This window comes from Telmatherina bonti, assembly GCF_933228915.1.
Source record: "Telmatherina bonti genome assembly, chromosome: 7".
In the NCBI taxonomy this organism is placed as follows: domain Eukaryota; kingdom Metazoa; phylum Chordata; class Actinopteri; order Atheriniformes; family Telmatherinidae; genus Telmatherina; species Telmatherina bonti.
In genome coordinates this window covers 30,283,291-30,307,314 of record NC_136625.1, presented here as the reverse complement: position 1 = coordinate 30,307,314, position 24,024 = coordinate 30,283,291, and the positions used below count along the sequence as shown (strand labels likewise).

At 40.9% G+C, this 24,024-nt stretch overlaps 2 protein-coding genes across 2 annotated transcripts; one reads left to right on the top strand and one right to left on the bottom strand.

The window, feature by feature from the left end:
• Positions 1–61: 61 nt before the first annotated feature.
• Positions 62–6,559, bottom strand: trim110 (tripartite motif containing 110; the record flags this gene model as incomplete). The annotated part of the gene is made up of 7 exons (XM_079243689.1): positions 62–331; positions 1,158–1,429; positions 2,937–3,082; positions 3,254–3,276; positions 5,545–5,778; positions 5,883–5,978; positions 6,071–6,559. The coding sequence occupies 7 exons, from the start codon at positions 6,557–6,559 to the stop codon at positions 62–64; spliced, it is 1,530 nt and encodes a 509-aa protein (XP_079099815.1).
• A 7,839-nt stretch (positions 6,560–14,398) lies between these two features.
• Positions 14,399–21,268, top strand: sall2 (spalt-like transcription factor 2; the record flags this gene model as incomplete). The annotated part of the gene is made up of 3 exons (XM_079243684.1): positions 14,399–14,474; positions 16,773–20,605; positions 20,957–21,268. The coding sequence occupies 3 exons, from the start codon at positions 14,399–14,401 to the stop codon at positions 21,266–21,268; spliced, it is 4,221 nt and encodes a 1,406-aa protein (XP_079099810.1).
• Positions 21,269–24,024: the final 2,756 nt, after the last annotated feature.

Here is a 24,024-nt window from a genome sequence, read left to right as displayed (position 1 = left end):
AACACAAGTCTGTGTCAAAGAAACCCACAGAGCTGCTTTCCAGGTCATCCTTTCTGTAGCCTCAGACTTTAACGATAGAGATGCGACTGTTGAGCTCCGCTTTGTAAAGTCCAAAGCCCAAGCACACTGGCTGGGTGAAGGTCGTTGAGAAGGTGTGGAGGTGGATCAGATTGTTGGACGACCCCACCTCTGAGAAAGTGATGGTCCCTGCGCTGTAGTCAACAGCAACTGCAACTCGGTTGCCAACCATTTGGTACGTGAGGCGCGTCTTCCTGCGGTTGTGCCAGGCTGCAAGCTTCTTGTCATGTTGCTGTGTCAAACTCCATGATACCTGTGGATGAGAAACAAAGGCGAGTTTTCCTTTTGGAAGCAAATCACTGCAATAAGAAGGGAGGTCTTTGCACCAGTTTTAATCATTAGCTCACATTGTGAAGTACAAAAGACAAAGATATGTTGAATTAGCCACATATATACATAAGATTTATACATCAAAGTATAGCAGGTGAATCAGTGATGAAAGTGATCACTGTCTACATGCAATGGCATTTGACACTGGTTCTGTAAATCGCCATGTCATTTCTGAGACAGCAGTGAATTTGGGTTGTAAAGGATGCAGTGCTTGAGAGCACTTCATGGACATACAAAGACCTTCTTGTAGTGATAACCAGTTCAAAAGCCTTTTCTTTTAAGCCAAACTGGAGAAAACAAACCCAGGAAAAGATACTGAAGGAAGCTTCATAAGAAACACACTGCAATTATTTCTGATATCAAAACCTGATTCTCTCTCATTAGTTCACAAGTAAAACAGATTAAAACTTTAATTGGCCAGTCATCTTTTTGGTACCTTTCAGGAAATATTTTATAATAACCTTTCAGTGTTGCATTGAAACCATTCTGATGAATCTACGCTTGTTCACCTCCTCTTGGCTTCATTTTCATATCAACCAGCCAAAGGTTTCAGACTGAATCAGGTAGGTATACCTGCATGGAGTTGGACTAAAGATACAAAGTCAGGTAAAGGACTCTCCTCTAAAAAGTGTTTGAGTTCTGTCAGTGGTGAGCTATTTTTGCTGAAATGAAGTAAACTGAGAAGAAATTAAAGAACTGCGTGTGAAAAGCCGTATATTTAATTCCATTATCATTACTCAGATACAGACCTTGTTGTTCCCGAAGGCATTAGCTTCTTTCCCCTTCCGGCCAATGCGTCGATAGCAGATGGCAACATCCCAGAATCCCTCAGCCACCAACTCCCAGTAGTGCATCCCAGAGGAGAAAGTCTGAACCGTGAGGACTTGTGGCCAGTGGTCAAAACGCTCAGGATGAGCAGCGCAGGGCAAGCGACTTTTAACACGTGAAACTGAGCGCAGGTCGTCAGAGATGCTCAACAGAGGGTGGGCCGTGTTTGTGTCCAGACTTAAAGGACTGGTTACTGTCAGGTGGGAAAAAACAAAGAAAGAGTGATTTCCTTCAGTCACACTTGTGCTTTCGGCCGGTTACTTGATGGGGGCTAAATCTCTCATGCTTAACACCACTGCTCTTGGATAAATAAAAAAAATATTTTTGCATTTTCAATTAAGTTAGTTTATATCCATTAGACAATTTATAGAGACTGAGTTTGTTGCCTCAGAAAGACTATTTACAGTCCTTTGCTACTTAAAAAAAACTTGTGTAATGAAAATAATTCTATAATTATAAAAAAAAAAAACAACAATAATAATGTTGAAAAATAGCTTGTTATACTTATGAAAATATTTATTTGTGTTGTTAATGACAGTTAGATGACAACAGATTCACATTTTTCCTATGGAAAAAAAAACTAAGTGATGGTTACTCTTTCTTCCAAAAATATTCATGGTTGAAGTAAACAGCTAACTACCTACTCTTCTGTTTCAGGGATGGGTCACTGCAAAATAGAGTCAACTGATGTAAGCGATCAGATTTCACCTATGATGGAATATTTGCAATTTTATGAGTATTCTCTTCCAGGATCTCAATGTCTCCATACACAGGGCACAAGAAAGCAGCAAATAGGTTTATAAGTACAAAAATTATGCAAATGTAGCCTTGTAATGCATCAGATCCCAATACAAGTGAATACCTTGGAGAGTTTTTGAAGAGTTAGACAGTTATACTATCTACCGCCTAAAACACTAAATGAAAAAAAATGATTTAGAAGAGTAGTGAATCATTTTCAAGGTGCTCTTAAAATGTGTGGTGGGCTATTTTTAAACATTTTTAATGAACCCTTTCATGGATGAATTATTAAAAAACATAATAAATAAAACATAATAAATAAAAATTATATATAAAAAAACATTTTTAAAATAAAGTATTTTATTTACAGACATATGCAATGATACTTTTTTGTTTAATATTTAGAATTTCTCATGATTTATGATTTATTTAATGGATTCTATAAAATGTTTATAAAATAATATAAAATCATAATTATATTATTTAAATCTTCTATAAAATATAGCTGTATCATTTTCTTTTCCTATTTATGGATAAGGCAAACTTGCATAATTACATTATGTTCAGTTATATCATATATTTATATTTCTCCAGTGATTGGATACCCACTGGATGACTCGCTAACATCCACTGAAGTGGTTTATTTACAAAAATACCATCCTCATTCATGAATATGCAAGAACAAAGCTTGTAAATAGGTGTCCACTATATGGCCACCATGTATGAAAGTGTTAAGTTGAACAAATTTTCTAAGATGGTTTTATATGTGGAGACTTGGACAAAATCATGCTAGCCATGCTAGCTGTGTGCTAAGCTAACAAGCTGCTGGGTTTACCTGAAACTTAAAGGACACTTATGTGCTCTTGACAAAAAAGTATGTTATATTATTAAACCTTAAACCTTTGCCTCAAAGTAATTAAACAGGCTTTAAGAAACAGCCAAATGCTGAAAATGCCACTTACAGAGCTCCCTTTTGAGTTCACTGAGGCATCGGAGGGTGGCAGTGATAAATTCTCGATATTTGCCTTCTATGTCTTCTAGGATATGTTTCCTGTCCAGACTGATGGGTTCAGGGGTGAAAAGTGGGCAATTCAGGTCAGCTAATAACCTAAAATACAAAACCCCAAAGGTTAAAAAGTCATGGGAATGATGAAACAGTGTTCATGTTTGTACGGTAACTATCAGTAACAAAAACACTCCCAAACATGAAAATCTGAATAATATTAATGCTGTTTACAACATAACCATTTACAATCTTTCTACATAGCTCTGGGCTTACTTTGTGTCATCTGATTGAAAGGCCTGAGGAGGAAGACATGGAAAGGACAACAGAAAAAAACATGTCATAAAACATCTGCAGAAAGAACTACAAATGTCCCTGTGAATCTGCTCTGATGGATGGGAAAAGAAAAAGAAAACAAGGTCACTCCATGTGTGATGGACTGTGTGCTTCAGTCTGCTAAGTCTTTGTTTCACTCAACAGCTTCCCTGGGGCTCAGCCGTGTGAATAATTTAGCTTCAAAACACATTATTAAAAAAAAAGAAAAGAAATTATATATATTCACACTAGACTCTGGAAATTCAGCATTATATATGTTTATGTAACTGGTATATTGTCATATGGCATCTATAAGCTTTCAGCTTTGATATATTTCAACCTAACCTACTAGCCGACTACTGTTTGTAAATGTTTGCTTGGATAGCCCATCTAAGTAAACAGTAACAGTACTTAAGGTGTGGATGTCACAATTATTGCAGCTCCCACAAATGTTTTCTGGTGATTAGATGGGGATTGTAATTTAGGGGAGAATATTCCTACATGTCACAATTTGCTGAACAATTCCAATTTCTGAAAAGAGACATTGTGTGCCCTTTTGTGACAAGTTGGTTTACTTTCCCAAGGCCTAACTGAAATGTCACCAACATGTTTGGGCCAAACTATGAGAGAAATAGCTCTTTCCTTTAAAATATTGACTTTTAAAGTGATTTCCTTTCCAATTCATAAGGCATAGAGTGAATAACTTGACTAAAGTTCACCAGTTTTTCATCAAAATCTGACCAGCTTTGATGCTCAGCTGTTTTAAAATGCTGAGATGATGGAAAAAAAACCACGTTAATTTTTTGAAAAAAAACAAAACAAAACAAAAAACTCAGAATAGTAGTCACGTGAGGGAGACACTGAATGACCCAAATGTTCAATGTGGTGATATCAGAGAAAAAAAACTAAAATTTGAGGGTTTAACTTGTTAACATTTTTATGACCTCATTTCCAACCAATGTGTTGTTATATATGTCCAACTGAAAAATCCATAGTAAATGTGCCACAACATTGTAAATGAACTACAATTTTCCTTTTCCGTTTTCCACTACAACAGAGTGCTCATCTTGCTACTGATGGTGTTTCTCTTCCTGTCACAAGGCAAAGGTGGGATCATTCACCATGTAATGATGTTTCTTGACTTGCTCTGAATTTCTGTGTAAAGTTTTTGTTTCGGACCAAACCCCTGTCCTTCAAGCGAGAACTCAAAACCGTTCCTGCACGGTCTTTTTCCCGGTTCTACTAACACAGTACATCTGCAATTACTCACTTTTCAACTTTGCTCCATAGTTATGATAACCTGACACAAACATCTTGCTATTAGCTATGTTTACATAGACAAATGTGTCTTCAATTTTACTTAAAATTATTGTGGTTAAAGATTTAAATTCAATGTCAACACTAAATAAAATGATTTAAAGTGATAAACTATCAGAAAAAATTTGTTATATATATGTATATATATATATATATAACAGCCCAAGTCTGTATCCGTATATATATATATATATATATATATATATATAACATGCAAACTCCAGACTTGGGCTGCACGGTAGCGCAGTGGTTAGCACTGTGGCCTCACAGCAAGAAGGTTGCTGGTTCAATCCTTGGCTGGTTTGGTCAGTGGCCTTTCTGTGTGGAGTTTGCATGTTCTCCCCGTGTATGGGTACTCCAGCTTCCTCCCACCATCCAAAGACCTGCATGTTAGGTTAATTGGTCACTCTAAATTGCCCCTAGGAGTGAGTGTGAGCATGAGTGTGGTTGTTCGTCTCTCTGTGTGTGGCCCTGCGATGGACTGGCGAGCTGTCCAGGGTGTACCCTGCCTGTCGCCCAAAGCCGGCTGGGATAGGCTCCAGCTTCCTCGCGACCCTGAATTGGAATAAGCGGTTCGGAAAATGAATGAATGAATAAACAGACTTTCTTTACAGTATATTGAAAGAAGATCTGATTTCCTAACTTTACCCCAATTTAACAGTGCATCAGTCGAGTGTTTTAGTGTTCCATTGCCCTGTTCAGGGATAGACCAGGAGGTTGTGAATTAAACCTAAAAGCAGAAAGTCGTCATGCCTGAATTTTAATCAAGAATAAAGGGACATCCAACAATCCTTAACTATTTAACAATCACCAATTCAAACTGTAACAACAAAAACAAAAACTGTCATTCTGAATGAGCCGTATCAGGCCAGTCTGATCTGATGAAGTTTTTTAGTGGAGACATTTTTATTCTGAGTATATAAGGAGAGTCCTACCCAGATGAGCAGGAAGGGGTCCGTCTCTGCAAGCAGCAAGGTCAGGTAGCGCTGGATGTTCATTGTCTGGCTCATGTCATATTTCACTTTTGCACAGTCTTGGTGCACACGCTCTATGACCTGTTGTCTCTCCCTCTTGGTGATTTCCCTCAGAGACACCACCAGCTTCTTCACCTGGACCTGCAAGTCTGAGTCCAGCCGCCCCACCTGATTGTCGTCCTGCTTTAGAGAGTCCTGGAACCAGTAATGAGAAACAAAATCACAGCTATGCCATTAAATTTTAGAGCATTTGAGTCCATGTTCAATTTCTATTACACAGATCAGACGTTTTAACTCACAGCCATGGTGAGATCTATGTTCTCGTGCTCTTTGAGAATCTGTTCCCCATCTTTCAGTTTGTTCCCTGCTTTGATGAGCAGCGTCTTGAGTATGACCTGTGAAATCACAATAACATTGTTTTAGAAACATCACAATAGAGATAAACACGTAAAAATCACACCCATACTATCCAACCAACCAAGCTAACCTTCAAATCCTCTTCAACCTGTCTCAGCGCCTTCACTTTGTGCACAGCATGGCTTCCCTCCAGCAAACAGTCTCCACACAAATACACCCTCTCATCCACGCAGTAGTAGCGGAAAACCTCCGCGTGCACTGGACACCTTCGCTGGGATAGATCCCCGAGTGGATCCACCAACAGGTGGGTGCTAAAAGCTGGTCTCTCCAGATGGGGCTGGAGGTGGCTGGCACACAACGACACCTCACATCTGAGGCAGGTCTTGACAGCCACCGACGGCCGTCCATCTTCTGTTTTGGGAGGACAGCAGTCACACAGCACTTCACCGTGCTCCTCCTGACACTGGGCGCAGCTAAAGCGACCTTTTCCTTCCTCCTTGCTACTCCAGGCCTCACGGATACAGGCAGGACAGAAGCTGTGGCCACAGGGCAAAGGGTGGGCCTGGCTGAAGCTGTCTCGGCACACGGAGCAGGTCAACTCTTCATCCACGGATTCCATGATGCTCAGATGAAGGTCCCTGATGAGGGTTACCAACTAAACAATAAAGTCATATCATATAGAAACAACAATGTGGGTTACATGTTATTCTGTTTAAAAAAAAAAGGACTCACAGCAAGGCCTGCAGATGAATTTAATTCAATGCCTGAATAAGCAAAAACATTTAAACCATTTTGAGGGGGGGGGGGGGGGGGGGGGTGTTACATTGGATGACAGAAGTTATGTGTTCATGTCTCACATACAGAATACTACTGCCTAAGCCAGCGTTTAGCTGGGGACAGGAGGAAAGCCCTCGTTTCACTCCAACTGTTCACTCAGACCAATAATCCTGTCTACAGGGTATTTGCCTGCTGAGATCCAAGAATAGATTTCTGAACGTTGCATCAAATCTTACTGAGATTTGAAGGACAAGGTGAACAAAGATGACAGAAATCGGTCATGATGCAGGTGATCAACATGAAAACATTAAAAAATGATCGCAAATTCAGTCCAAACCTCCCTGACATGTAAACTGACCTTCATATCTCCTTGTAGTTCCAAAGGCCTTTTAATAATTTATTTACCAGATTAAACTGAAGACAGTAAATGAGATGAGTAAATACAGAAAATGGTTTTTGACTATGTAAGTGCAAAGAGATTGTAACGCTGACCCTGAATGAGCATTAAGTCCAGCCTGACTCAAGCTGTTGCTGTGGAGGGATCAGGAGATCATCCTGACCATGTTGTTGTACCCTTTTCTTATACATGTGCGCTGCGTTTTAGCTCCACCTCATTAAAACCAGTCCCGACACATTAGCTAAGTTTGGAAAAACAGAAGCAGGAAAAAGTCCTTCTTACCTGCTGGTGTCCTGGTGTTTGCAAACTGCTGCCATTGGGGAATGAATGTGTTGCGTACGGTCAGTAAGGTGACTAATCCCTACAGATTCATGGTACTCTGAGAGGTCACCTTACCCTGAGATGGGAGGGGTGGTGAAGGAGAAGTTATTAGGTCATTTTAAAGCCAACAAAGTCAGTCTTATTTTTAATTTTTCTGTTTTTTGTTTTTTTTTCTTGACAGAGAACCCACCATGTGTATTTATGTCAAAACTGTTTATATACCATTTAAAACAAAAATATATTATTAATAAGTGTAGAAAGATTTAAAATACATTCAGGTGGAAAAAAAAAAAAAAAAGAATAATCAGGTGAATTTTTGACCACTCACTTCGGTGACGTTTTAGTAAATACAACCTTCTTTCAGTTCAACCACAGTATTTGAATTGACATTTGTTTTCTCCGGCTGCAGATTTGGCTGCCATGTTTGGGATCATTGACCTCAAACTGCCCAGTTTCTGCCAAACTTTCAGACAGATGGACTTAGATTTTTTTTACATTAGTATACTTTTACAAGAAGAGGAATTCACAGTTGACTCAATGACTGCAAGGCGTCCAGGTGTGGCTGCAAAACAAGCCTGAATCCTCCACCACACCTCCACCACTGGGCTCGACTGTTGGTGTTTGTGCTGCAATGCTGTGCTTGGTTTTATACAAACACAACTATATGCATAATGACTAAACATCTACACCTTGTTCTCTTCTATCCAAACAGTATTGTTTAAAAAAACATCTGGTTGTTTATTTGAAGAGAGTTTAGTAGGCTGAAGCCGTTTTTTGTCAGAGGGAAATACTTTCTCCTGATGATGCTTTATTTGTTTTACCGGTAGTCTTTTTTTTTTTTTTTTTATTGTACTGTCATGAACTTTAACATCTAACCTGCTAACTTGGGCTGTAGAGTCTGAGATGTAGCCCTCACAGGATGGTCGAACTTACCAATGATTAGTTTACCAAATGTACTTGCAAAGCAACGTCTGGGTGTTCATTACCATCTTAATTCTGACACATTAAGAAATCAAAGTGCAAGATTTTTCCCAAAATGGTGCATATGCATAAATTCACGGTGAAATTAGTGCCTTTATGTCTGTACTTTTGAAAGAACAACCAGAACCTGAGTTACAGAGATGTCCTTGATGTTGTTGTTTATGCATTAACTGACTAGAAACAATCATCACACTAGTGAATCTGTGTGTTTTGGACTGTGCAGGGAAGCCCAGAGAAAGCCTGTTTATGTACAGAGACCTCTCGACACATTTGCCAAAATTCAGCTAAAACTGTCTTAATGCAGTGCAACCATATAAACCACGATCTGTCCAGTGTTCTGCCTGTTTGCTTCTAACATCAAGGTAAAATTACTCTTAATTCTGAGAGATTATATTGAACTTTAAAAATGAAGCAAACGTCCAAAACAAGTAAAATACTGCTTTTCTCAGAACTGTGTCTTTCTCTGAACGCATAGAAGCAGTCAATGTATTTACTTATCACTCAGTGTTTCTGCGTTTTGCCTACATTTTAATCAATAATGACACAGTATGATATTTTATCTGCTGTCCGTTGTTTGACATGGTATTTATGTTTAGATCTGGTAAGGTTCAGGGTTTTTTTTTTAAATGCCCTGGTATATGAAATTTTTTAAAATTCCAGACTGTCATTTTTCCTTTTCTCATCATTACTCCTGCTAAATTTAAAAAAAAAAAAAAAAAAAAAAAGGTGATTAGAGGTGCGGTGAGAGGTTGTTCTACAAGGGACTGGCCACCTGACCAGGGTGTACCCTGTCTTTAGCATGCGCATTGCTGGGATAGGCACCCTGCAACCTGAATTAGATTAAGCAGTATAGAAAATAAATGGGCCTTTTTATTTTTTTCTTATTGTTAACCTCTATGAATAAATGTACTATTTTAACAAAAGAAGCTCTGTATCTTCAGAAAAGTATATTGGACCTGAAGATGTAAAAACTCAAGGTTGCACTGCTGAGCAAAATGCAAGGAAGATTGAAGCACAGAGCTTTTGTGAAGGAAGCAGTTCTGCTTTTGCATCTTTAATTAATTTAGTCACAATAATAAGAAGATACATCAGTAAACATCATGTGTTAATTTTCAATGTATCACTTTTATTCTGTGGGAGTATAAAAAAGTCCTATAGAACCAATCTTTGTACTTGGGTTAATAAAGACCTGAGGAGGTGTGAAGGTTTCTGAAAGATAAAGATGCACAACATCCCTTGTTACAATGACTGACAGAACTTCTTTCTACCTGCACATCACTCAGAAAAAGAGAAAATAAAATGTAAATGAATACTTTTCTGTAAGTAACAGACTGAGCAACAGTCATTTGTTTACACCCACAGACACTCAGCTACAGCAGCTACAACCCATCGCATCCCCACATGTTGCTTCTACAAACCACACGCGCTCTTTGCTTCTCAGGTGCATTCAGTCAATAACTTGACCAAACACTTTCATCACTTCCTTGTTGGGCTTTATGGGATGATTTTATCGTCTTCATTGGCATGAGAACATAGGCAGTGGTTACCATTGTCTGTTACCATTAGCATTATTTTCCATTTTGCAAGCTATCTTTATCTCATGTCTTTACCACAAAACTCTGTCACCTTCCGGTTGGTTTTATCCAAAAACTTAAAAAACCATAACTGCTTGTTTGGGGTTATGAAACATTCGTGGTCAGGACTGAAATAGATTCTTCTTTACAACGCAGCCATCACTTTTATATGTGTCACTTTCATAATTTACATGCAGCTGTTCTAACAACCACTAGAGGCCTGCATGAGCAAAAGTATTCAGACCCCATAACCACGAAAAATACACTCTCTTAACTAATTTTTTCTTGCTTTTAATCATTTTGATGTATTTATTTTGTATAATTTTATTAGAATTTTGCATAATTTGACATATTATGTCATAGAGATTATGATATAAGAGTCGTGAAGCACATTAAATTGATTTATTTATGAAATCCACTATACTAATAAACTAACCTTGCTGTGAACCTTTCCATACTTTATCTTTTTACAACCACAAACACGACAGTATTTTATTTGAATTTTATGACAAATTTATGAAAATAATTTTATGACAATTTTATGAAAATAATACATGGTTTGTAAAGGTTTTTAAAAATAAAAATGTGAAAAGTGTGACATGTATTTGTACTAAGCCCTTGTGCACTCTACTACTCCTAAATAAAATCTAGTTGCCCTCAATTGCCCTTATACTCAATATAAAAGCAGCTAGTGTGTAAAAGGCTTTATATATAGATATAGATAGATATAGATATAGATATTGATGTTGTGATTCAATGCTGGTTTCTTATGTGAAGAATGGGAATAGTCAACATGACGATCTAAAGCCAGAGGAGAGGGGAGAGGAGGGGAGGAGAGAGAGGAGAGGAGAGGACATAAGATAGACAGACAGACAGACAGATAGACAGGCAGGGATAGATACACACACCAAGCTTCTGAAACAAGCCGATCAAGTAGAGTACTAACAAGAGCACTCAGTGGTTCCCAAAGTTTTTGCACCATGGCACCAAAGACAGCACAGACTGGTGTTAAGAGTTTTTAGTGGATTCAGTTCACCACTGTAACAAAGCACCTTCATGTCAAAAATATCAGCTTCTCTTTCCAAAATAATGCTGAATTTGGAGTTTAATATATGGGTGATAACATTGTTGTTTATGTATTATTGCAATAATTTGAACAGCCCTGAGAAAAATCCCTAATTAATTTATCAAATATAGACTATTTTTATGATCATTGTATTATTTATTTATTTGTTCATTTAATATTTTTTTTATTTAATTTGTGTTTCTAATGATTAGGCAACCCCCTGAAATTATCTTTGGACCCCTGTGGGGGTCAGAACTCCCAGTTTGGCAAAGGCTGTGCTAGAGGAGCTGCAGAAATCCAAGCTCAGGTGGGAGCTGCTTGTGTAGACTTCCTCCATATAATTGTCATATTTTGGCCAAATTATCTGCCTAAGTCTACTCCTCTAAACCTGCAGATTCACCATGTAAAAAACCTGCCTAAAAACATTAAAATGTGTTTAAATGATGCTATGATAGGCTAACAATAATAACCATGGCACTATTGAATATGTACGTAAAATGTGAGTGCAACCTCAAATATTTTCATTCTCCATACACCCCATTTGTCCTGGACTGTTTGGACACTGACTTAAATCTACAATCAGTATGTTATACAGTTTCATAAAGTCAAAAAGCAGGTTTACACATAAAATGAGCTGTTTGTAAATGAGAAGATCTGCATATGTTTTAAAAGTGCCCAATTATAACTAAATGTGTTGGACTGGATCTAAATCTATCTAGATTTTGTCTGTGAGAGACACCTAGTGGTTTTATGTTGTAAGACGCAAACCACAACACCTGTCAGCTATACAGCTTTCAGGTTACAATTGGGACTAAGTGTGTTTTAAGTGTGGATTTGAGAAAAAAAAAGTTCATTCTGGTAAAATACCTTGCGATAAAAGGACATGCCAGATACTGTCCATACTGAAGCCTCTTATCATCCCAGCTCAGTTTGACATTTTTGATCATTAATGACAAATTTGAAAATGTGTAATTTTGTGTCAATGTTTCCACAAAATGAGAGAAAATTCAGTTTAGTTAGCCCTCACTTGGCCTACTTTATTTATCTGTTTTTCAGTATTATGGATAGGGTTTATATCAGGCCAGAACAGTCAGGCTGAGTGTCTCCCCGGATCTTTGTGTGGCACGCGCTCATTAAAAGCCATGTAACCGTGGTCACTGTTTCCCTGAATTCTGTCTGGCAGTGAGGGGTCATTAGTTATAAGAGGCAGAGAGACAGACAGCTAAGCGACCGGACAGACAGACAGTAGCCTACTGCAGCGACCGCAGACAAGGCCGGACAGGAGCAGGCCCAGAAAAACAAAGAGAGGAGGAAGAGCAGCACGTCCAACCAGGAAAAATAATCCTTCCCCCTGTAGCGACCTGCGCCGCCCTGCCTCCTGCTCCTGCCACCGGACTATGAGTAAAAACTGCCGGCATAATAACCCCTTTGTCATGACAGTCAAACGCAATTTGCGACAGAGATAAATCATTGAAGAAAAAAATGCGGCTGTCCGACTGCGCATCACCGGGAATGAATAGGGAAACGCTGCGCCAGTGTCCCGGCTGAGAGACGGAGCTGGTCGGAGCTCCTGAGCTTATCCTCCTCCTCCCTCCTCCACACACAAGTCTTCAGACATTCTGCAACATCGGCGCCCCCCAAAAAAATCATATTTTCCAACATGGTAAGTTGTTTTTGTCGTACGTCTGTTAGGATCGTGTCGGCCACGAGTGGCGCGTGGCGGAAATGCACATCCGGGACAGTGTTTGTCGGCGAAGTCATAATATTTTATGAATCATAACTTGTTATGATGTAGGAGCGCGCGTGCCGTTCAACAGGTCGCTGTACAGTAGCGGGAGCGCGCATCTCACAGCTGCTGGTTTCCAAACACCGGTGTAAAAAGCAGAGAGAGAGACAGAGAGAAAAGAAAATGTCCTTCCATCGTAAATGCGATCAAATTGACAAGATGGCACAGCTAAAAGAAAATGCTTTGTTGGCACGCTAGAAATCAGCTTAAAAATCGATTAAATCCTCTGTTTTTTTTAGCTTTTACAACTCTTCGTTTTACTGGGTTTCTTTGGCAGAAGATGATTGATAATGAGGTGCAGGCTGTGTGAAAGGATTTCCTTTTAGTTTCCGTATTGGTTTGTGTAGAAATGCCTATTTAAGGCCCAAAGCAGATTATTAAAAGCCTGTTTCATTTTGTTAGATAAACTGGCGAGTTGTGTATTTCTAGCTAATTTAAACCTGCATTGCTACATAAGTCATTCACACAAAGATAGATTCGAGCAATCAGACTTAACATGAAACCAAGGGTGCGATTTATTATTCTGTCCGAGCCCCAGAGAGGTAAAGAGGAGGTGGAGGGATGTCTGGAAGCTGCCACGGGGCCCGGGTGAAAGATGATTTTTCTCCTCTCTCTCTCTCTCTAGTTGTGTATTTCTTTCACTACCTTTCGCTCCACGTGGTAAGCAGTCGGGATGCGGGCTGAAAAGGGAGCATTGTGCCTCCAGTCAGTGGCCTTATGTGTGAGAGAGGCTCTGAGAGGGTGATGTTCACTCAGCTGTGTTCCCTGAACGCCATTGTTGCAAATTCCGCCCCATTTCAGCCTTTCTGTTTACTTTCCTCCTCACCCAGGAGCAAATGTGAAACCCCACTCAGTTACAAGCTGTACACAGAACAGAAATGCTATTGTGTTGCGAGACCGACAAGATACCCTGTGACGTGATTGGAAACATTTGGATTTGTTGAAGGGGGAAGCTGATTTTAATGATGCTGGTTTTTGTGCACAGTTAGGCTCTTGTCACGCGCAGATACGTGCTGCAACGTGGTTTCAGTTTGACTGATATCACTCTGGAAGCTCGTTCAGGGGCCATAATGTGATGCAGGTCAGCTTCCTTCAATGTATAATGGATTACAAAAGATTGGCAGTGGAGTCTCGGTTCAAAAGACTGGGTGTTCACTCGCCATTTGAATGCAAAGTAGTCTAGTGGATGAACAAGTGTGTGTGTGTGTGTGTGTGTGTGCAGAAGAGAAGGAGGGCCAACGGTGAGTTTTGAGAAAAGAGAGACTTGTGGAGAGAAACTGTCACACATGCCTCTGCTGCTCTTCTGTTTTTTGTTTTTTCTCTCTGCATCAAATTACACCAAGGTGGATGCGCTTTATATGGTTTAATCGACCAGGATCAACTTGTGTGTCCCGTTTGGAAAGGATGCTGTATAGTGTTGTAAACTTTCTTTAAATATATGCCTATTTTTTTCGTCAGAGTAACTTAGATGCCAACTTTTTTCAGCGCGCAGGAAGACATAATAAAAGTTGTGTGTTGGCCAGTGCCCTGCAGCGTTGGGCCCATCCTGCAGAAGCATGTCCCGCCGGAAACAGAAACGACCCCAGCAGCTTATGAGCCTGACCCCCGCAGCGTGTCGGATACTTGAGCATGGTGAGACATAGACTAAGAAAGATTACTTGTTACTCAGTTGGAGGAGATGCAAATTTTAAACAAGAGTTTGTGTTTAAGTTATGTGCAATAGCCTACATTTTTATTGTGGTATCTACTAATAGTTTGAACTCAAAGGAATCTTCCAGTCTGCTTTAGGTCATATGGAGTTTCACTTTAATGTCCTATATTCAGGCCAGAAATTTGTGCAAAAGTTTTAAGTGTCCTTATTGCTTTACATGCTGCTTCAAAGCAACAAGACCTTCTTAAATCTCATTAAAAACATTGTTAATACAGAATCTCTGATGTCTCTGACAGTTTTCCTCTCAGCTCGTTTTGGCTTCTTTTCTACCCATTTTCAGCCCAGTCTGTCCAGTCCAGTCCTGACTATTATGAGAGGAATGAGTTTTTTGTTTGTTAAACCACATAACACTGACCTTTGACCCATTCAAGCAAAAAAAAAAAAAAAAAAGGCTCTGAACTCACTAGATGAACCAGTGTTGTGTCCTCTCATATCAGATAATGTAGCAAAGAACTTATTCTAAAAAGCATCTTTAAAGACCTTGTTACCTGTCTCTAATAAAAGAAAATGTATTCATTTATTTATTTCTCACAGTACATTGATAAAAAAAAAAAAATGTTAACGAATAAAAGGTAATTGAGCTTCACAGTTATCTTGAAGCCAGGTGATTAAAAAAAAAAAAAAAAAAAGCTGAAAACTTGTCATATGGAAGAATGGCTGTAAGAAACCATTCTTTAGGAAGGAAAACACAGAGAAAAAACTGAAGTTTGCCAAATGATAAAAGAACTGTAATGGAAATCGGTGACACAAGGTCTTTTGGGGTGATTGCATCAACAATAAAGCCATGTGGGTTCATCTGAGGAGAGAATGAAATAAAAGGCAAACAATGTCTAAAAAGGAACTTTGGAAAGTCCTTCAAGTAATAACAGGGAAGCTTGTCTAATAGACATCATGTTGCATATCTTGTTAGAATGATGCAAGATGTGTTTTTACCTTATTATCTTTAAATTGCTTCACCTATTTCACATTTTTCTGCTACTATAAAATATCTCCTCAAAACTTTTACACATACTGCAAGTTACACTCAAATGGTTTTGATCCATTTAATAAGCATTTAAAGATAAACTATATCAATGTAAGTTTTATAATTACAGGTTTGGAAAATTATTTGATTATTGAGATTTTGAGTATCAATTTGTAATTTCAAAGTTATAGTGGTAGTCATAAGCTGATTTCTTTGCTCTGTTTAACTCAAGTATCCTCACTTCCTCTTAACATCCCAGTTCAGAGGTGGATACTGCCAAGAGTTCAGAAATATACTGTAAATGCTTGCAGAAGTATTAGTGAATTTGAAAACCCAAAAAGCAAGAAGCAAGACATGAGAATGAGAAGGTCAGGGGAAAAGAAACTTTGGTAGACACTGTATACGGTTCTCTATTAGCTGCCATTGTCTCCTTTCATCTTTGTTGGCAGCCATTGAAGCTTGAACATACCCATGAAGAAGTGTGCATGTGACAGTGCGTGCACACAGCTGTGTGTAATTCTCTCTCTCCGTTTCAGTTGTAGTGATCAGGGCCACATTGTGTCATGAAACCGTAGTCTTTTAAGCAAACAGAAGTGGTTTCTGAATCAGCTCTATGCGAATGTTTTCACCTGTCCCTCTATGCGTTCCCAGACGATGTGTGTCTGTTGATGGATCTGTGAGTCATCCTGTCTCCAGAGTGGCTTGTTTGTTTTCTTTGCACGTAACATCACTTCCTCTGCTTGTCCCTAAACGACATTAGAAATGCGACATCAGAGTGTTTTAAGGTCACATCTGCTGGTCAATCAGGCATCCAGCACGGTGCTCAGGACATAACCCGCAATGCTTCATTAGGCTACCAAAGGAAGGGTTCTTGAGGAGATAAAAGTAAAACAGACAGAGATGATAGAATGTCTTAGGATGTGGCTTCTTTTCACGGGGAATGAGGGGTATGAGCGGTGTGGGGGACAAAGTCCATTGTCTTGTTGTGTTACCCTGGAAACGAGGTGGGCTCCTCTGCGGGTGAGCGGTGTATGCTTGCAGACCACTGGGATTAGTGCATGCTGTCTATTTGTGTGCAGGCTTGGGCTACTGCAATGAATAAACTCTTTGTGCAAAAGACAAGGTGGTGGAAATTAAACCCAGATTTTAAAGTCGCCACCCAGATAGCATTACTTCTTTTCCTAAATATGTAAAACTCATCTTAAATCTCTCTTGCTTCAGAAAATTGAGACTGTTTTCTTTTAAATTTCCCCAGATGACAACTTGGCTGTGAAATCATCTTCGTTTCCAAATATATCAGACTTCTCTTCAGCTTCTTCTCAAAGTTACCAGCTGTTCCTTGCTGCCTCCTCACCTTCCAAGGGCTCTCTGAGCCCCCCTCCATCCATAGAGGGTCCATTGCAACTTTGTTCACCAAAACAACCTGCACAGGAACTCCTCAAAGACCTACAGCCTCCTCTCTCTCCTGACTTCCCTCACTCTTCCCTCCCTTCCCAAACACAATATCCACCTGCCCTTCGGCTGTCTGATTGCAGTTCTTCTTCTTACCCCAGTGCCATCATTCACTCTTCCCGAGGTGCCTACATGGCCTCTCCCAAGTTAGGGCTGTCAGCCACCACCACCACCTCCTCTTCGTCCTCATCATCTTCAGCCTCTTTATGTCCTCCTCCACACCCTGGAAGCCCCAGTCGGGTGCCTGAAGGCCCTCCAAGTCCTGTTACTCCCACTCCAAGCCCAGGAGTGACATCTGCCTCAACTGCGCCCGTCAGGACCCAACTGAGCATTGCTTTGATACTGGAGGAGCTTCGTGTGCTACAGCAAAGGCAGATCCACCAAATGCAGATAACAGAAGAGATCTGTAGGCAGGTGCTGCGCCTTGGCGGTGCATCCTATAGCATAGACACACCATCCCAGCATCTCCTCCCTCCCCTGCCTCAGCTTTGCCTGGAAAGTAGCAAAAGGGCATCAAGCCCTACAACTCAACCAACTGGATCTCAGGCGTCCACCTCTGTGGCTCCTCTCCTGGCATGTTTCTCCTCTCTACTCCCCTCTCAGACAGCCAACAAGCAAATACAGCCATGCTCATCGTTGTCTCAAATCTTACAGCCTCACAAATCCCAGATGGAAGGAACTGGAGGGAATACAGGGGCTCATGGTTATCTGTGGGAAAGTTCTCACTGCTCCCCTCCCTTCACCACTTCCTCTGCAGCCACTTCCACAACTTCCTCCACCTATCCCCTAGCCCTGTCTTTAGCCGTACCCAATCGCTATCTTCATGAGAAATCTCCTAATACCACCTCGGTGAGTGGACAGAGTGACTTGTCCTTTCTAAACTCATCCCTCCCCACATCGCTGTCCGTTATCCCGAACTCACAACGTGGTCAGCAGTCTGCGTCAGGGGGAGGCGACTCCTCAGCTGCATCCACTTCTAACAACACTGGCCGTCTCCATCACGCCTGCCGCTTTTGTGGGAAAATGTTCAGCAGTGATTCTGCCCTGCAGATACATCTCCGTTCACATACAGGGGAAAGGCCCTACCAATGTCCAGTGTGCCTTAGTCGTTTCACCACACGAGGCAACCTGAAGGTCCACTTCCTGCGCCACCGTGAGCAAAACCCAGAGCTCTCACTTTCACTTCTGCCACCATCACTGTTTGGTGTAGCATTAGGGGCCACTGGAGGATCAGATATGGGGCAGATTATGAGCAGTTGCGGCAGTACTAGTGGTATGAATGTAACTCAGAAGAAGCGAAAAATTAGGGTGGAAGATGAAACGTGTGGAGACAATTTGGAGGTCGGTGGTTCTAGTAGTGGACTTTCACTGGGGACCTCTGCAGGATCTACCCCTTCTACCCTACCTCTCCCTTCAAGTATGAATCTGGCCTTGATTTCTCACTCTCTTCTTCAGCTCAACAGGGCTGCTGCTGCTGCTGCAGCAGCTTCTATAGCTTCCTGCTCATCACACTCATCCCCTTCCTCTTCATCCTCCACATCATCGCTTGCTACCTCCCTTCTCTCAAACCCTTCCTTGTCTTCATCTTCTTCCATCACTGGAATATTCAAAGGTGCCAAACAGCAGCACTTTGATGAAAACACTCCACCTCATGCACCAATGCTGTCTCCCGCAGCTTATTCCCAACTAGTCCACCTTCCAAAGCTTCTTTTCCCATCTGCCTCCTCTTCCTCCTCTACCCAGGCTGCACACTCACCCCCATACAACCATCCAGCATTGAGCTTGCTACGGGCCCAGTTACCCTCAAGCGCAGGCTCTCAACAACATGCTTCCGGCCATACTCAGCTTTCTTTCCCTGTTTCTTCCTTTCCTAAAGTCCCGGGTCTAACCACCACCAGTCCATCCTCCTTACCCTCGTCCATAGCCACTGCTACCCCTACATCTGAAACTTCCAAGTTGCAAAGACTGGTGGACAAATTAGAAAAGGCTCCTCCAAACTCAACTTCTTCATGGACTTCCTCGGCTCCGAGTTCCATGCTGGAGATTTTGTCTGGCAGTACAGCTACCTCATCAGTGAGTTTGGCCAACAGTCATTTCACAAATGCCAGCACCTCTACCACATATGTTATGGCATCTCCGTCTCCGAACCTGGTGACCACTTCTGTGTCACACTTTACACGTGAGATGGTTGCTGCTCTGGGGATGAGTGCCAATGGAGCAAAAGCTGTGGCAGGTGGGCTGCTTCCATCTCTAAGCATTACAGGTTCAGCTCAAAATCTGACCACCAATCAGTGTGGGGTGTGCCTACGGGTACTGAGCTGTCCTAGAGCACTGCGGCTACACCAGGCCACACACCTCGGAGAACGTCCCTTTCCATGTAAGATATGTGGACGATCCTTCTCTACCAAAGGCAGCCTGCGGTCACATCTTGCCACCCATCATGCCCGACCACCCAATGCACGTGTCCAAAACTCTTGTCCATTGTGTCAACGTAAGTTCACCAATGCTCTTGTTCTTCAGCATCACATTCGCATGCACCTTGGAGGACATTTGCCCCCAGTTGGCACAGAGGACTCTGAATCTAGTCCCAAATCATTGTCGCAGTCTCAGACCCAGCTCACTGAACAAAACGCTGCCTTAAGTAAAGCACCTCCCAGAGCTAGTCCAGCTCCAAGCTCACAGTTTCAGACTCCAGCTACTGACTTAGTCCCTCTCTCTGGCAGCAAAAAATCAGCGGATAAAAGTCTCAGCAGGTCTGCATCCTCTAGCCCAGATCAAATCCCCCCCACTGACCTTAGCCCTGACCCTTTCATGAATCCCACCACAGAAACTTCCCCACAAGACATTGCAGACCCCCCTGTCCTTTCTGTCAGTGCCCCTCTGTCAGCTTCCCAAAAGATAGATCAAACTTTGGAAACTGAGGAAGACAGTCAAGTTCACCAACAAGTCTCTGTTGATATTCATATTCCTAATTCTAATCTTTCACCAATTCCCTCCAGTTTGACCAAAATCACAGAGTCCCCACCTTCTAAATTCGTGGACTGTGGTGAGGCTGAAGCATCCACCACCTCAGACACCTTCCTTGCTTCCAAACCCAACCTGGAGGACATACAAAGCACATCTGTTCTTGATGCTTCCTTAGTTTTCCCGTGTCCCACTACCACCTCTAACCTCGTCTCCAGTCAAGATGTTAGTGATGTTAATCCACTGACAGCTTTCCAACCAGACTCGGCCTCCCCAAGGCCTCAATCTCCAGATCCTATGGAGGATGACAAAGTTCAGTCTCCTCCACCTACAACACCAAAACAAGACCATGTAACTGTGCCTGATGACGACCCCAAATTGACACCCAATGAGGAGAACGCAGACCATACACCAGCTGAGGACAGAGGTGGATCCCAGAAAGCAGCTACGTCTATGAGGGAGACACGTCGGAGCTTTCATTTTGCTTCATATGGGAGAGAAGAGCGAGCAGAAGGCATTAAAATGAGTGGGCTGGTTTCAAGTGATGTTCTGGACACTTCTGTTCCCATTAATCTTGCTCCAGCACTCCCATCTCCTCTGTCACGTCCTGAGAAAAAGACCTACTGCTGCGCTGAGTGTGGAAAAGAGTATGCCAGTCGCAGTGGACTGAAGGTTAGAAAAGATCTGTATGGTATATTGTATGCTATTTGCTGTGACACTGTTTTGGAACCTAGTTTTCATTAAGTCTAACCATTATTTTTCATCTGTAATGGAGCAGTACTTCCCAACACAAGTAGTATGGGATTAATATTTATTATAAGATTGAATTTTCTAATGAAGCCTGAAATGACGGAGTTGAAATATTCAACTGTGTATATCATAAACAAAAACCCTGCCTCCTTTAGTCTTTTGTTAAGCTATATTATCTATTTATTTTACTCTATAGTCCATTATATGCACCTTATTAAATATTTTGAGTATAGTAACACTCATAAAATTGGTTTGAACTCTATTAAATCCCAGGGGCACATGAAGCACCATGGTGTTGTAACCAAAACATCCCGTCCACCTCCCAGGAGCAGCCGTTCATCATCTGAGCAAGTTCCTTCCTCTACATCTATGGCATCCTTAAACATTCCAGCCACCAGGAGCTCAGCGAGCTTCTGGAACCAGTATCAAGCCTTCCTCAACACCAGCACCGAGCCAGCCGATGATCCAAACTCTGCAGGCCAAGGTGAAAAGGAATCAGCGAAGACTTCAAAATCACCTGCACAAGCGCAGATGGATCCAAGAGCCTCTGAGGAAGCTGGGGAGGAGTCCGGTGAAGGGTCGTAACTCAAGTCAAGTCAGAATGACTGGCTGGAAAATGTTGTGGTGTCTCTAATCATTCTTTGCATTTTAGCACAACTGAGTGGACGTGTGTATTATTGCTTCCTTAACACAGTTCAGGTAGCCTGTCGTTTTGATAGTCAAGAGTAATATGTTTGTATGTGACAGTTGTGAGTCAGTCAGCTTAGTCTTGTGTTTGATAATGAAATAAAAAGAGACAGCTACTGCAAATCTAAAAAAAAAAGAAATTCCAGTTGTTCCTGGATTTGTTTAAAGATGTGGCTAAGACATGGCTTGTGTATTTCATTGTGTTTGTCTGAACTTACCAGCAGGCCCAGATAATATTAACAGCTTCTTACTGAGTCAAAGGTACTCTACAATGATCAGTTTAACTAAGTTTAAGTCATTTTTGGTAACATTTTGGTGCTTTTGTGTCATGTATTAAACCTCATCAGTGGCACCAAAGGAGGTTCAGTCCAACCAAAAAAAATAATTATTTTGACAAATGCAAGAACCCAGGTATGTTTCATACTTACACATGATTTCTACTGATATGAAGTGATAAAGTAAGCTTAACTGAGCAAAACAAAGCCAACAATATGAATGTGTATCTGTGTGGGGGGTATTAAGGTTTTAATCCCTATCTTGTGGTTCTGAAAACTATTGTTGATATCACAGTGGTTTACTTTTCACTATTTTGTCCTGTCTCAGCAGAAGTACACCTGCAGTGTTTGTCAGTCCAGCGAGGGCTCCATCCATTGTGTGACTTTTGCCCATCAGCTTTGTGAATATTATTATTGTTATTGTTGTGTGGTTTAAAGGTAATATCTATAACATAACTGAAGTTACTAAAGTTACTAAACTTTTCAGTTTACAAATACCTATAAAAATCTATGTCTTTGTTGTAAGCTGTACTTTCAGTATCTCCATATTAAAGAGAAGAAAGAAAGTTGTGTTCAGATGTTTATGAGAATTTAAAACAAAAGTGGTTTATAAAGTATTTATAAAGACAATGGTAATGTTTGCATGTAAGACTTTGTATTTCTGGTTAGATTTGTTATATGAGGCTGCATAACGGTTAGCACTGTGGCCTTGGCTGGGGAGAGGTTGTCGAGTTTGCATGTTCTCCCTGTGCATGCGTGGGTTCTCTCCAGGTATCCAGCTTCCTCCTACTGTCCAAAGCCATGCATGTTGGTTAATTGGTTACTCTAAATTACTCTAAAGTGTGGATGTTTGTCTCTCTGTGTGGCCGTAAAATGGACTGGTGACCTGTCCAGGGTGCGCCCTGCCTCTCGTCCAGTGATTGCTGGGATAGGCACCAGCTTCCCACAGCCCTGAATTGGTCAAACCGGTTAGATGATTATTATATGAAGATTACTGATGATGCTGTCTGCTAAAAAAACTGAAAAGTTTTCATCTCCTGTGTTATGATCAGGATATAGAGCAAGATAAAAAAAGAAAACAAACAAAAAAAAAAACCCAGCAGATGTTTTTCTGAGAAAAAGGAAGTACACCACCACTGATACCTAACCAACTAAGATGAGTAATTGCTTTCACTGACCATCAGCAACATGTTTTGGCAGCTTGCTGCTTTGGATCGTTCAGGTATGTTTTAATACAGTGCAGACGAATAAAGATGCCAGCAATTGTTGCCATCCGTCATTTCCATTAGATGCAAAATTTCCATCTGAACTAACTAAAAGACTTCTGAACTAATGACCCTCGGAAAGACGAGCAGAGTGGAGATCTCCGGTTCATTCTGCGCAGCATCATGTTTGGAACTGACGGTTTGGGCTTGTTTTACACAGGACCTGGACATCTTTGCGTGGACCATGAACTCCTTTTCACACCAAATGATTTTACACTCAATTTTGAGGTTGTCTGTCTAACAGCTAAAAAAGACACTGAATGAAATTGGCTCAGGACAGTTGATGTCATTCACAGCAGCAAATCCACATCAAAATGGCTGAAAAAACCCAAAAAGATTTGGCCATTGCAATCTATCTATCTATCTATCTCTCTCTCTCTCTCTCTCTCTCTCTCTCTCTCTCTCTCTCTCTCTATCTATCATAGGTTGTGCTTTTATTAAATGCTTTTTCACTTTGGATATTTGATACAAAGATTTTATGAGCTGTTGCTTATCTGAGATCATTCTTAGCCAAATTTAAGACTTAGTAAGGACAACATTACACATATTTCTCCAGACAGCAGATGATAAAACAATAGAAAGCCACTACAAAAAATAAATGACCCCCTGCCTGTAAATAATGTGATACATGCACGTTAGAGGGCGCAGTTTCCCTTTTTAAAACACATCTGGATGTTACACATCAGTCATCAAAAATGGAAATCACAAAAGAGCAGTCAAAAATGTTAAATATACGGGTCAGCTTGCAACGAATTAATTTAACATCTAAACACTTCACACTCTTAAAATAATTGTAAAGATTTGGAACTGACTCGAGTTTGAAACAAAGCTTTTAAGTAAAGGTTTATTTTCAATGACAAGGTTTAATAAACTTATAAATACCGGAGGCAAATATTTAAGTCACATTTAGTTGATCACGTCCTGAAAGAAATCTTGTAGAACCTTAATCTGTGGATTTGTGTTTTTACACGGTGTAGCACCGGGATTCGTCCAGGAATTTATTATTCAGCAGTGCGTTCGAGTCTTTCTCCATCAATAACAGCAGCTCCAGGCATTTTAATGAGCTTTCAGGCATTTAATCACTTTCCTAATGGTGAGACCAAACTCTGCCAAG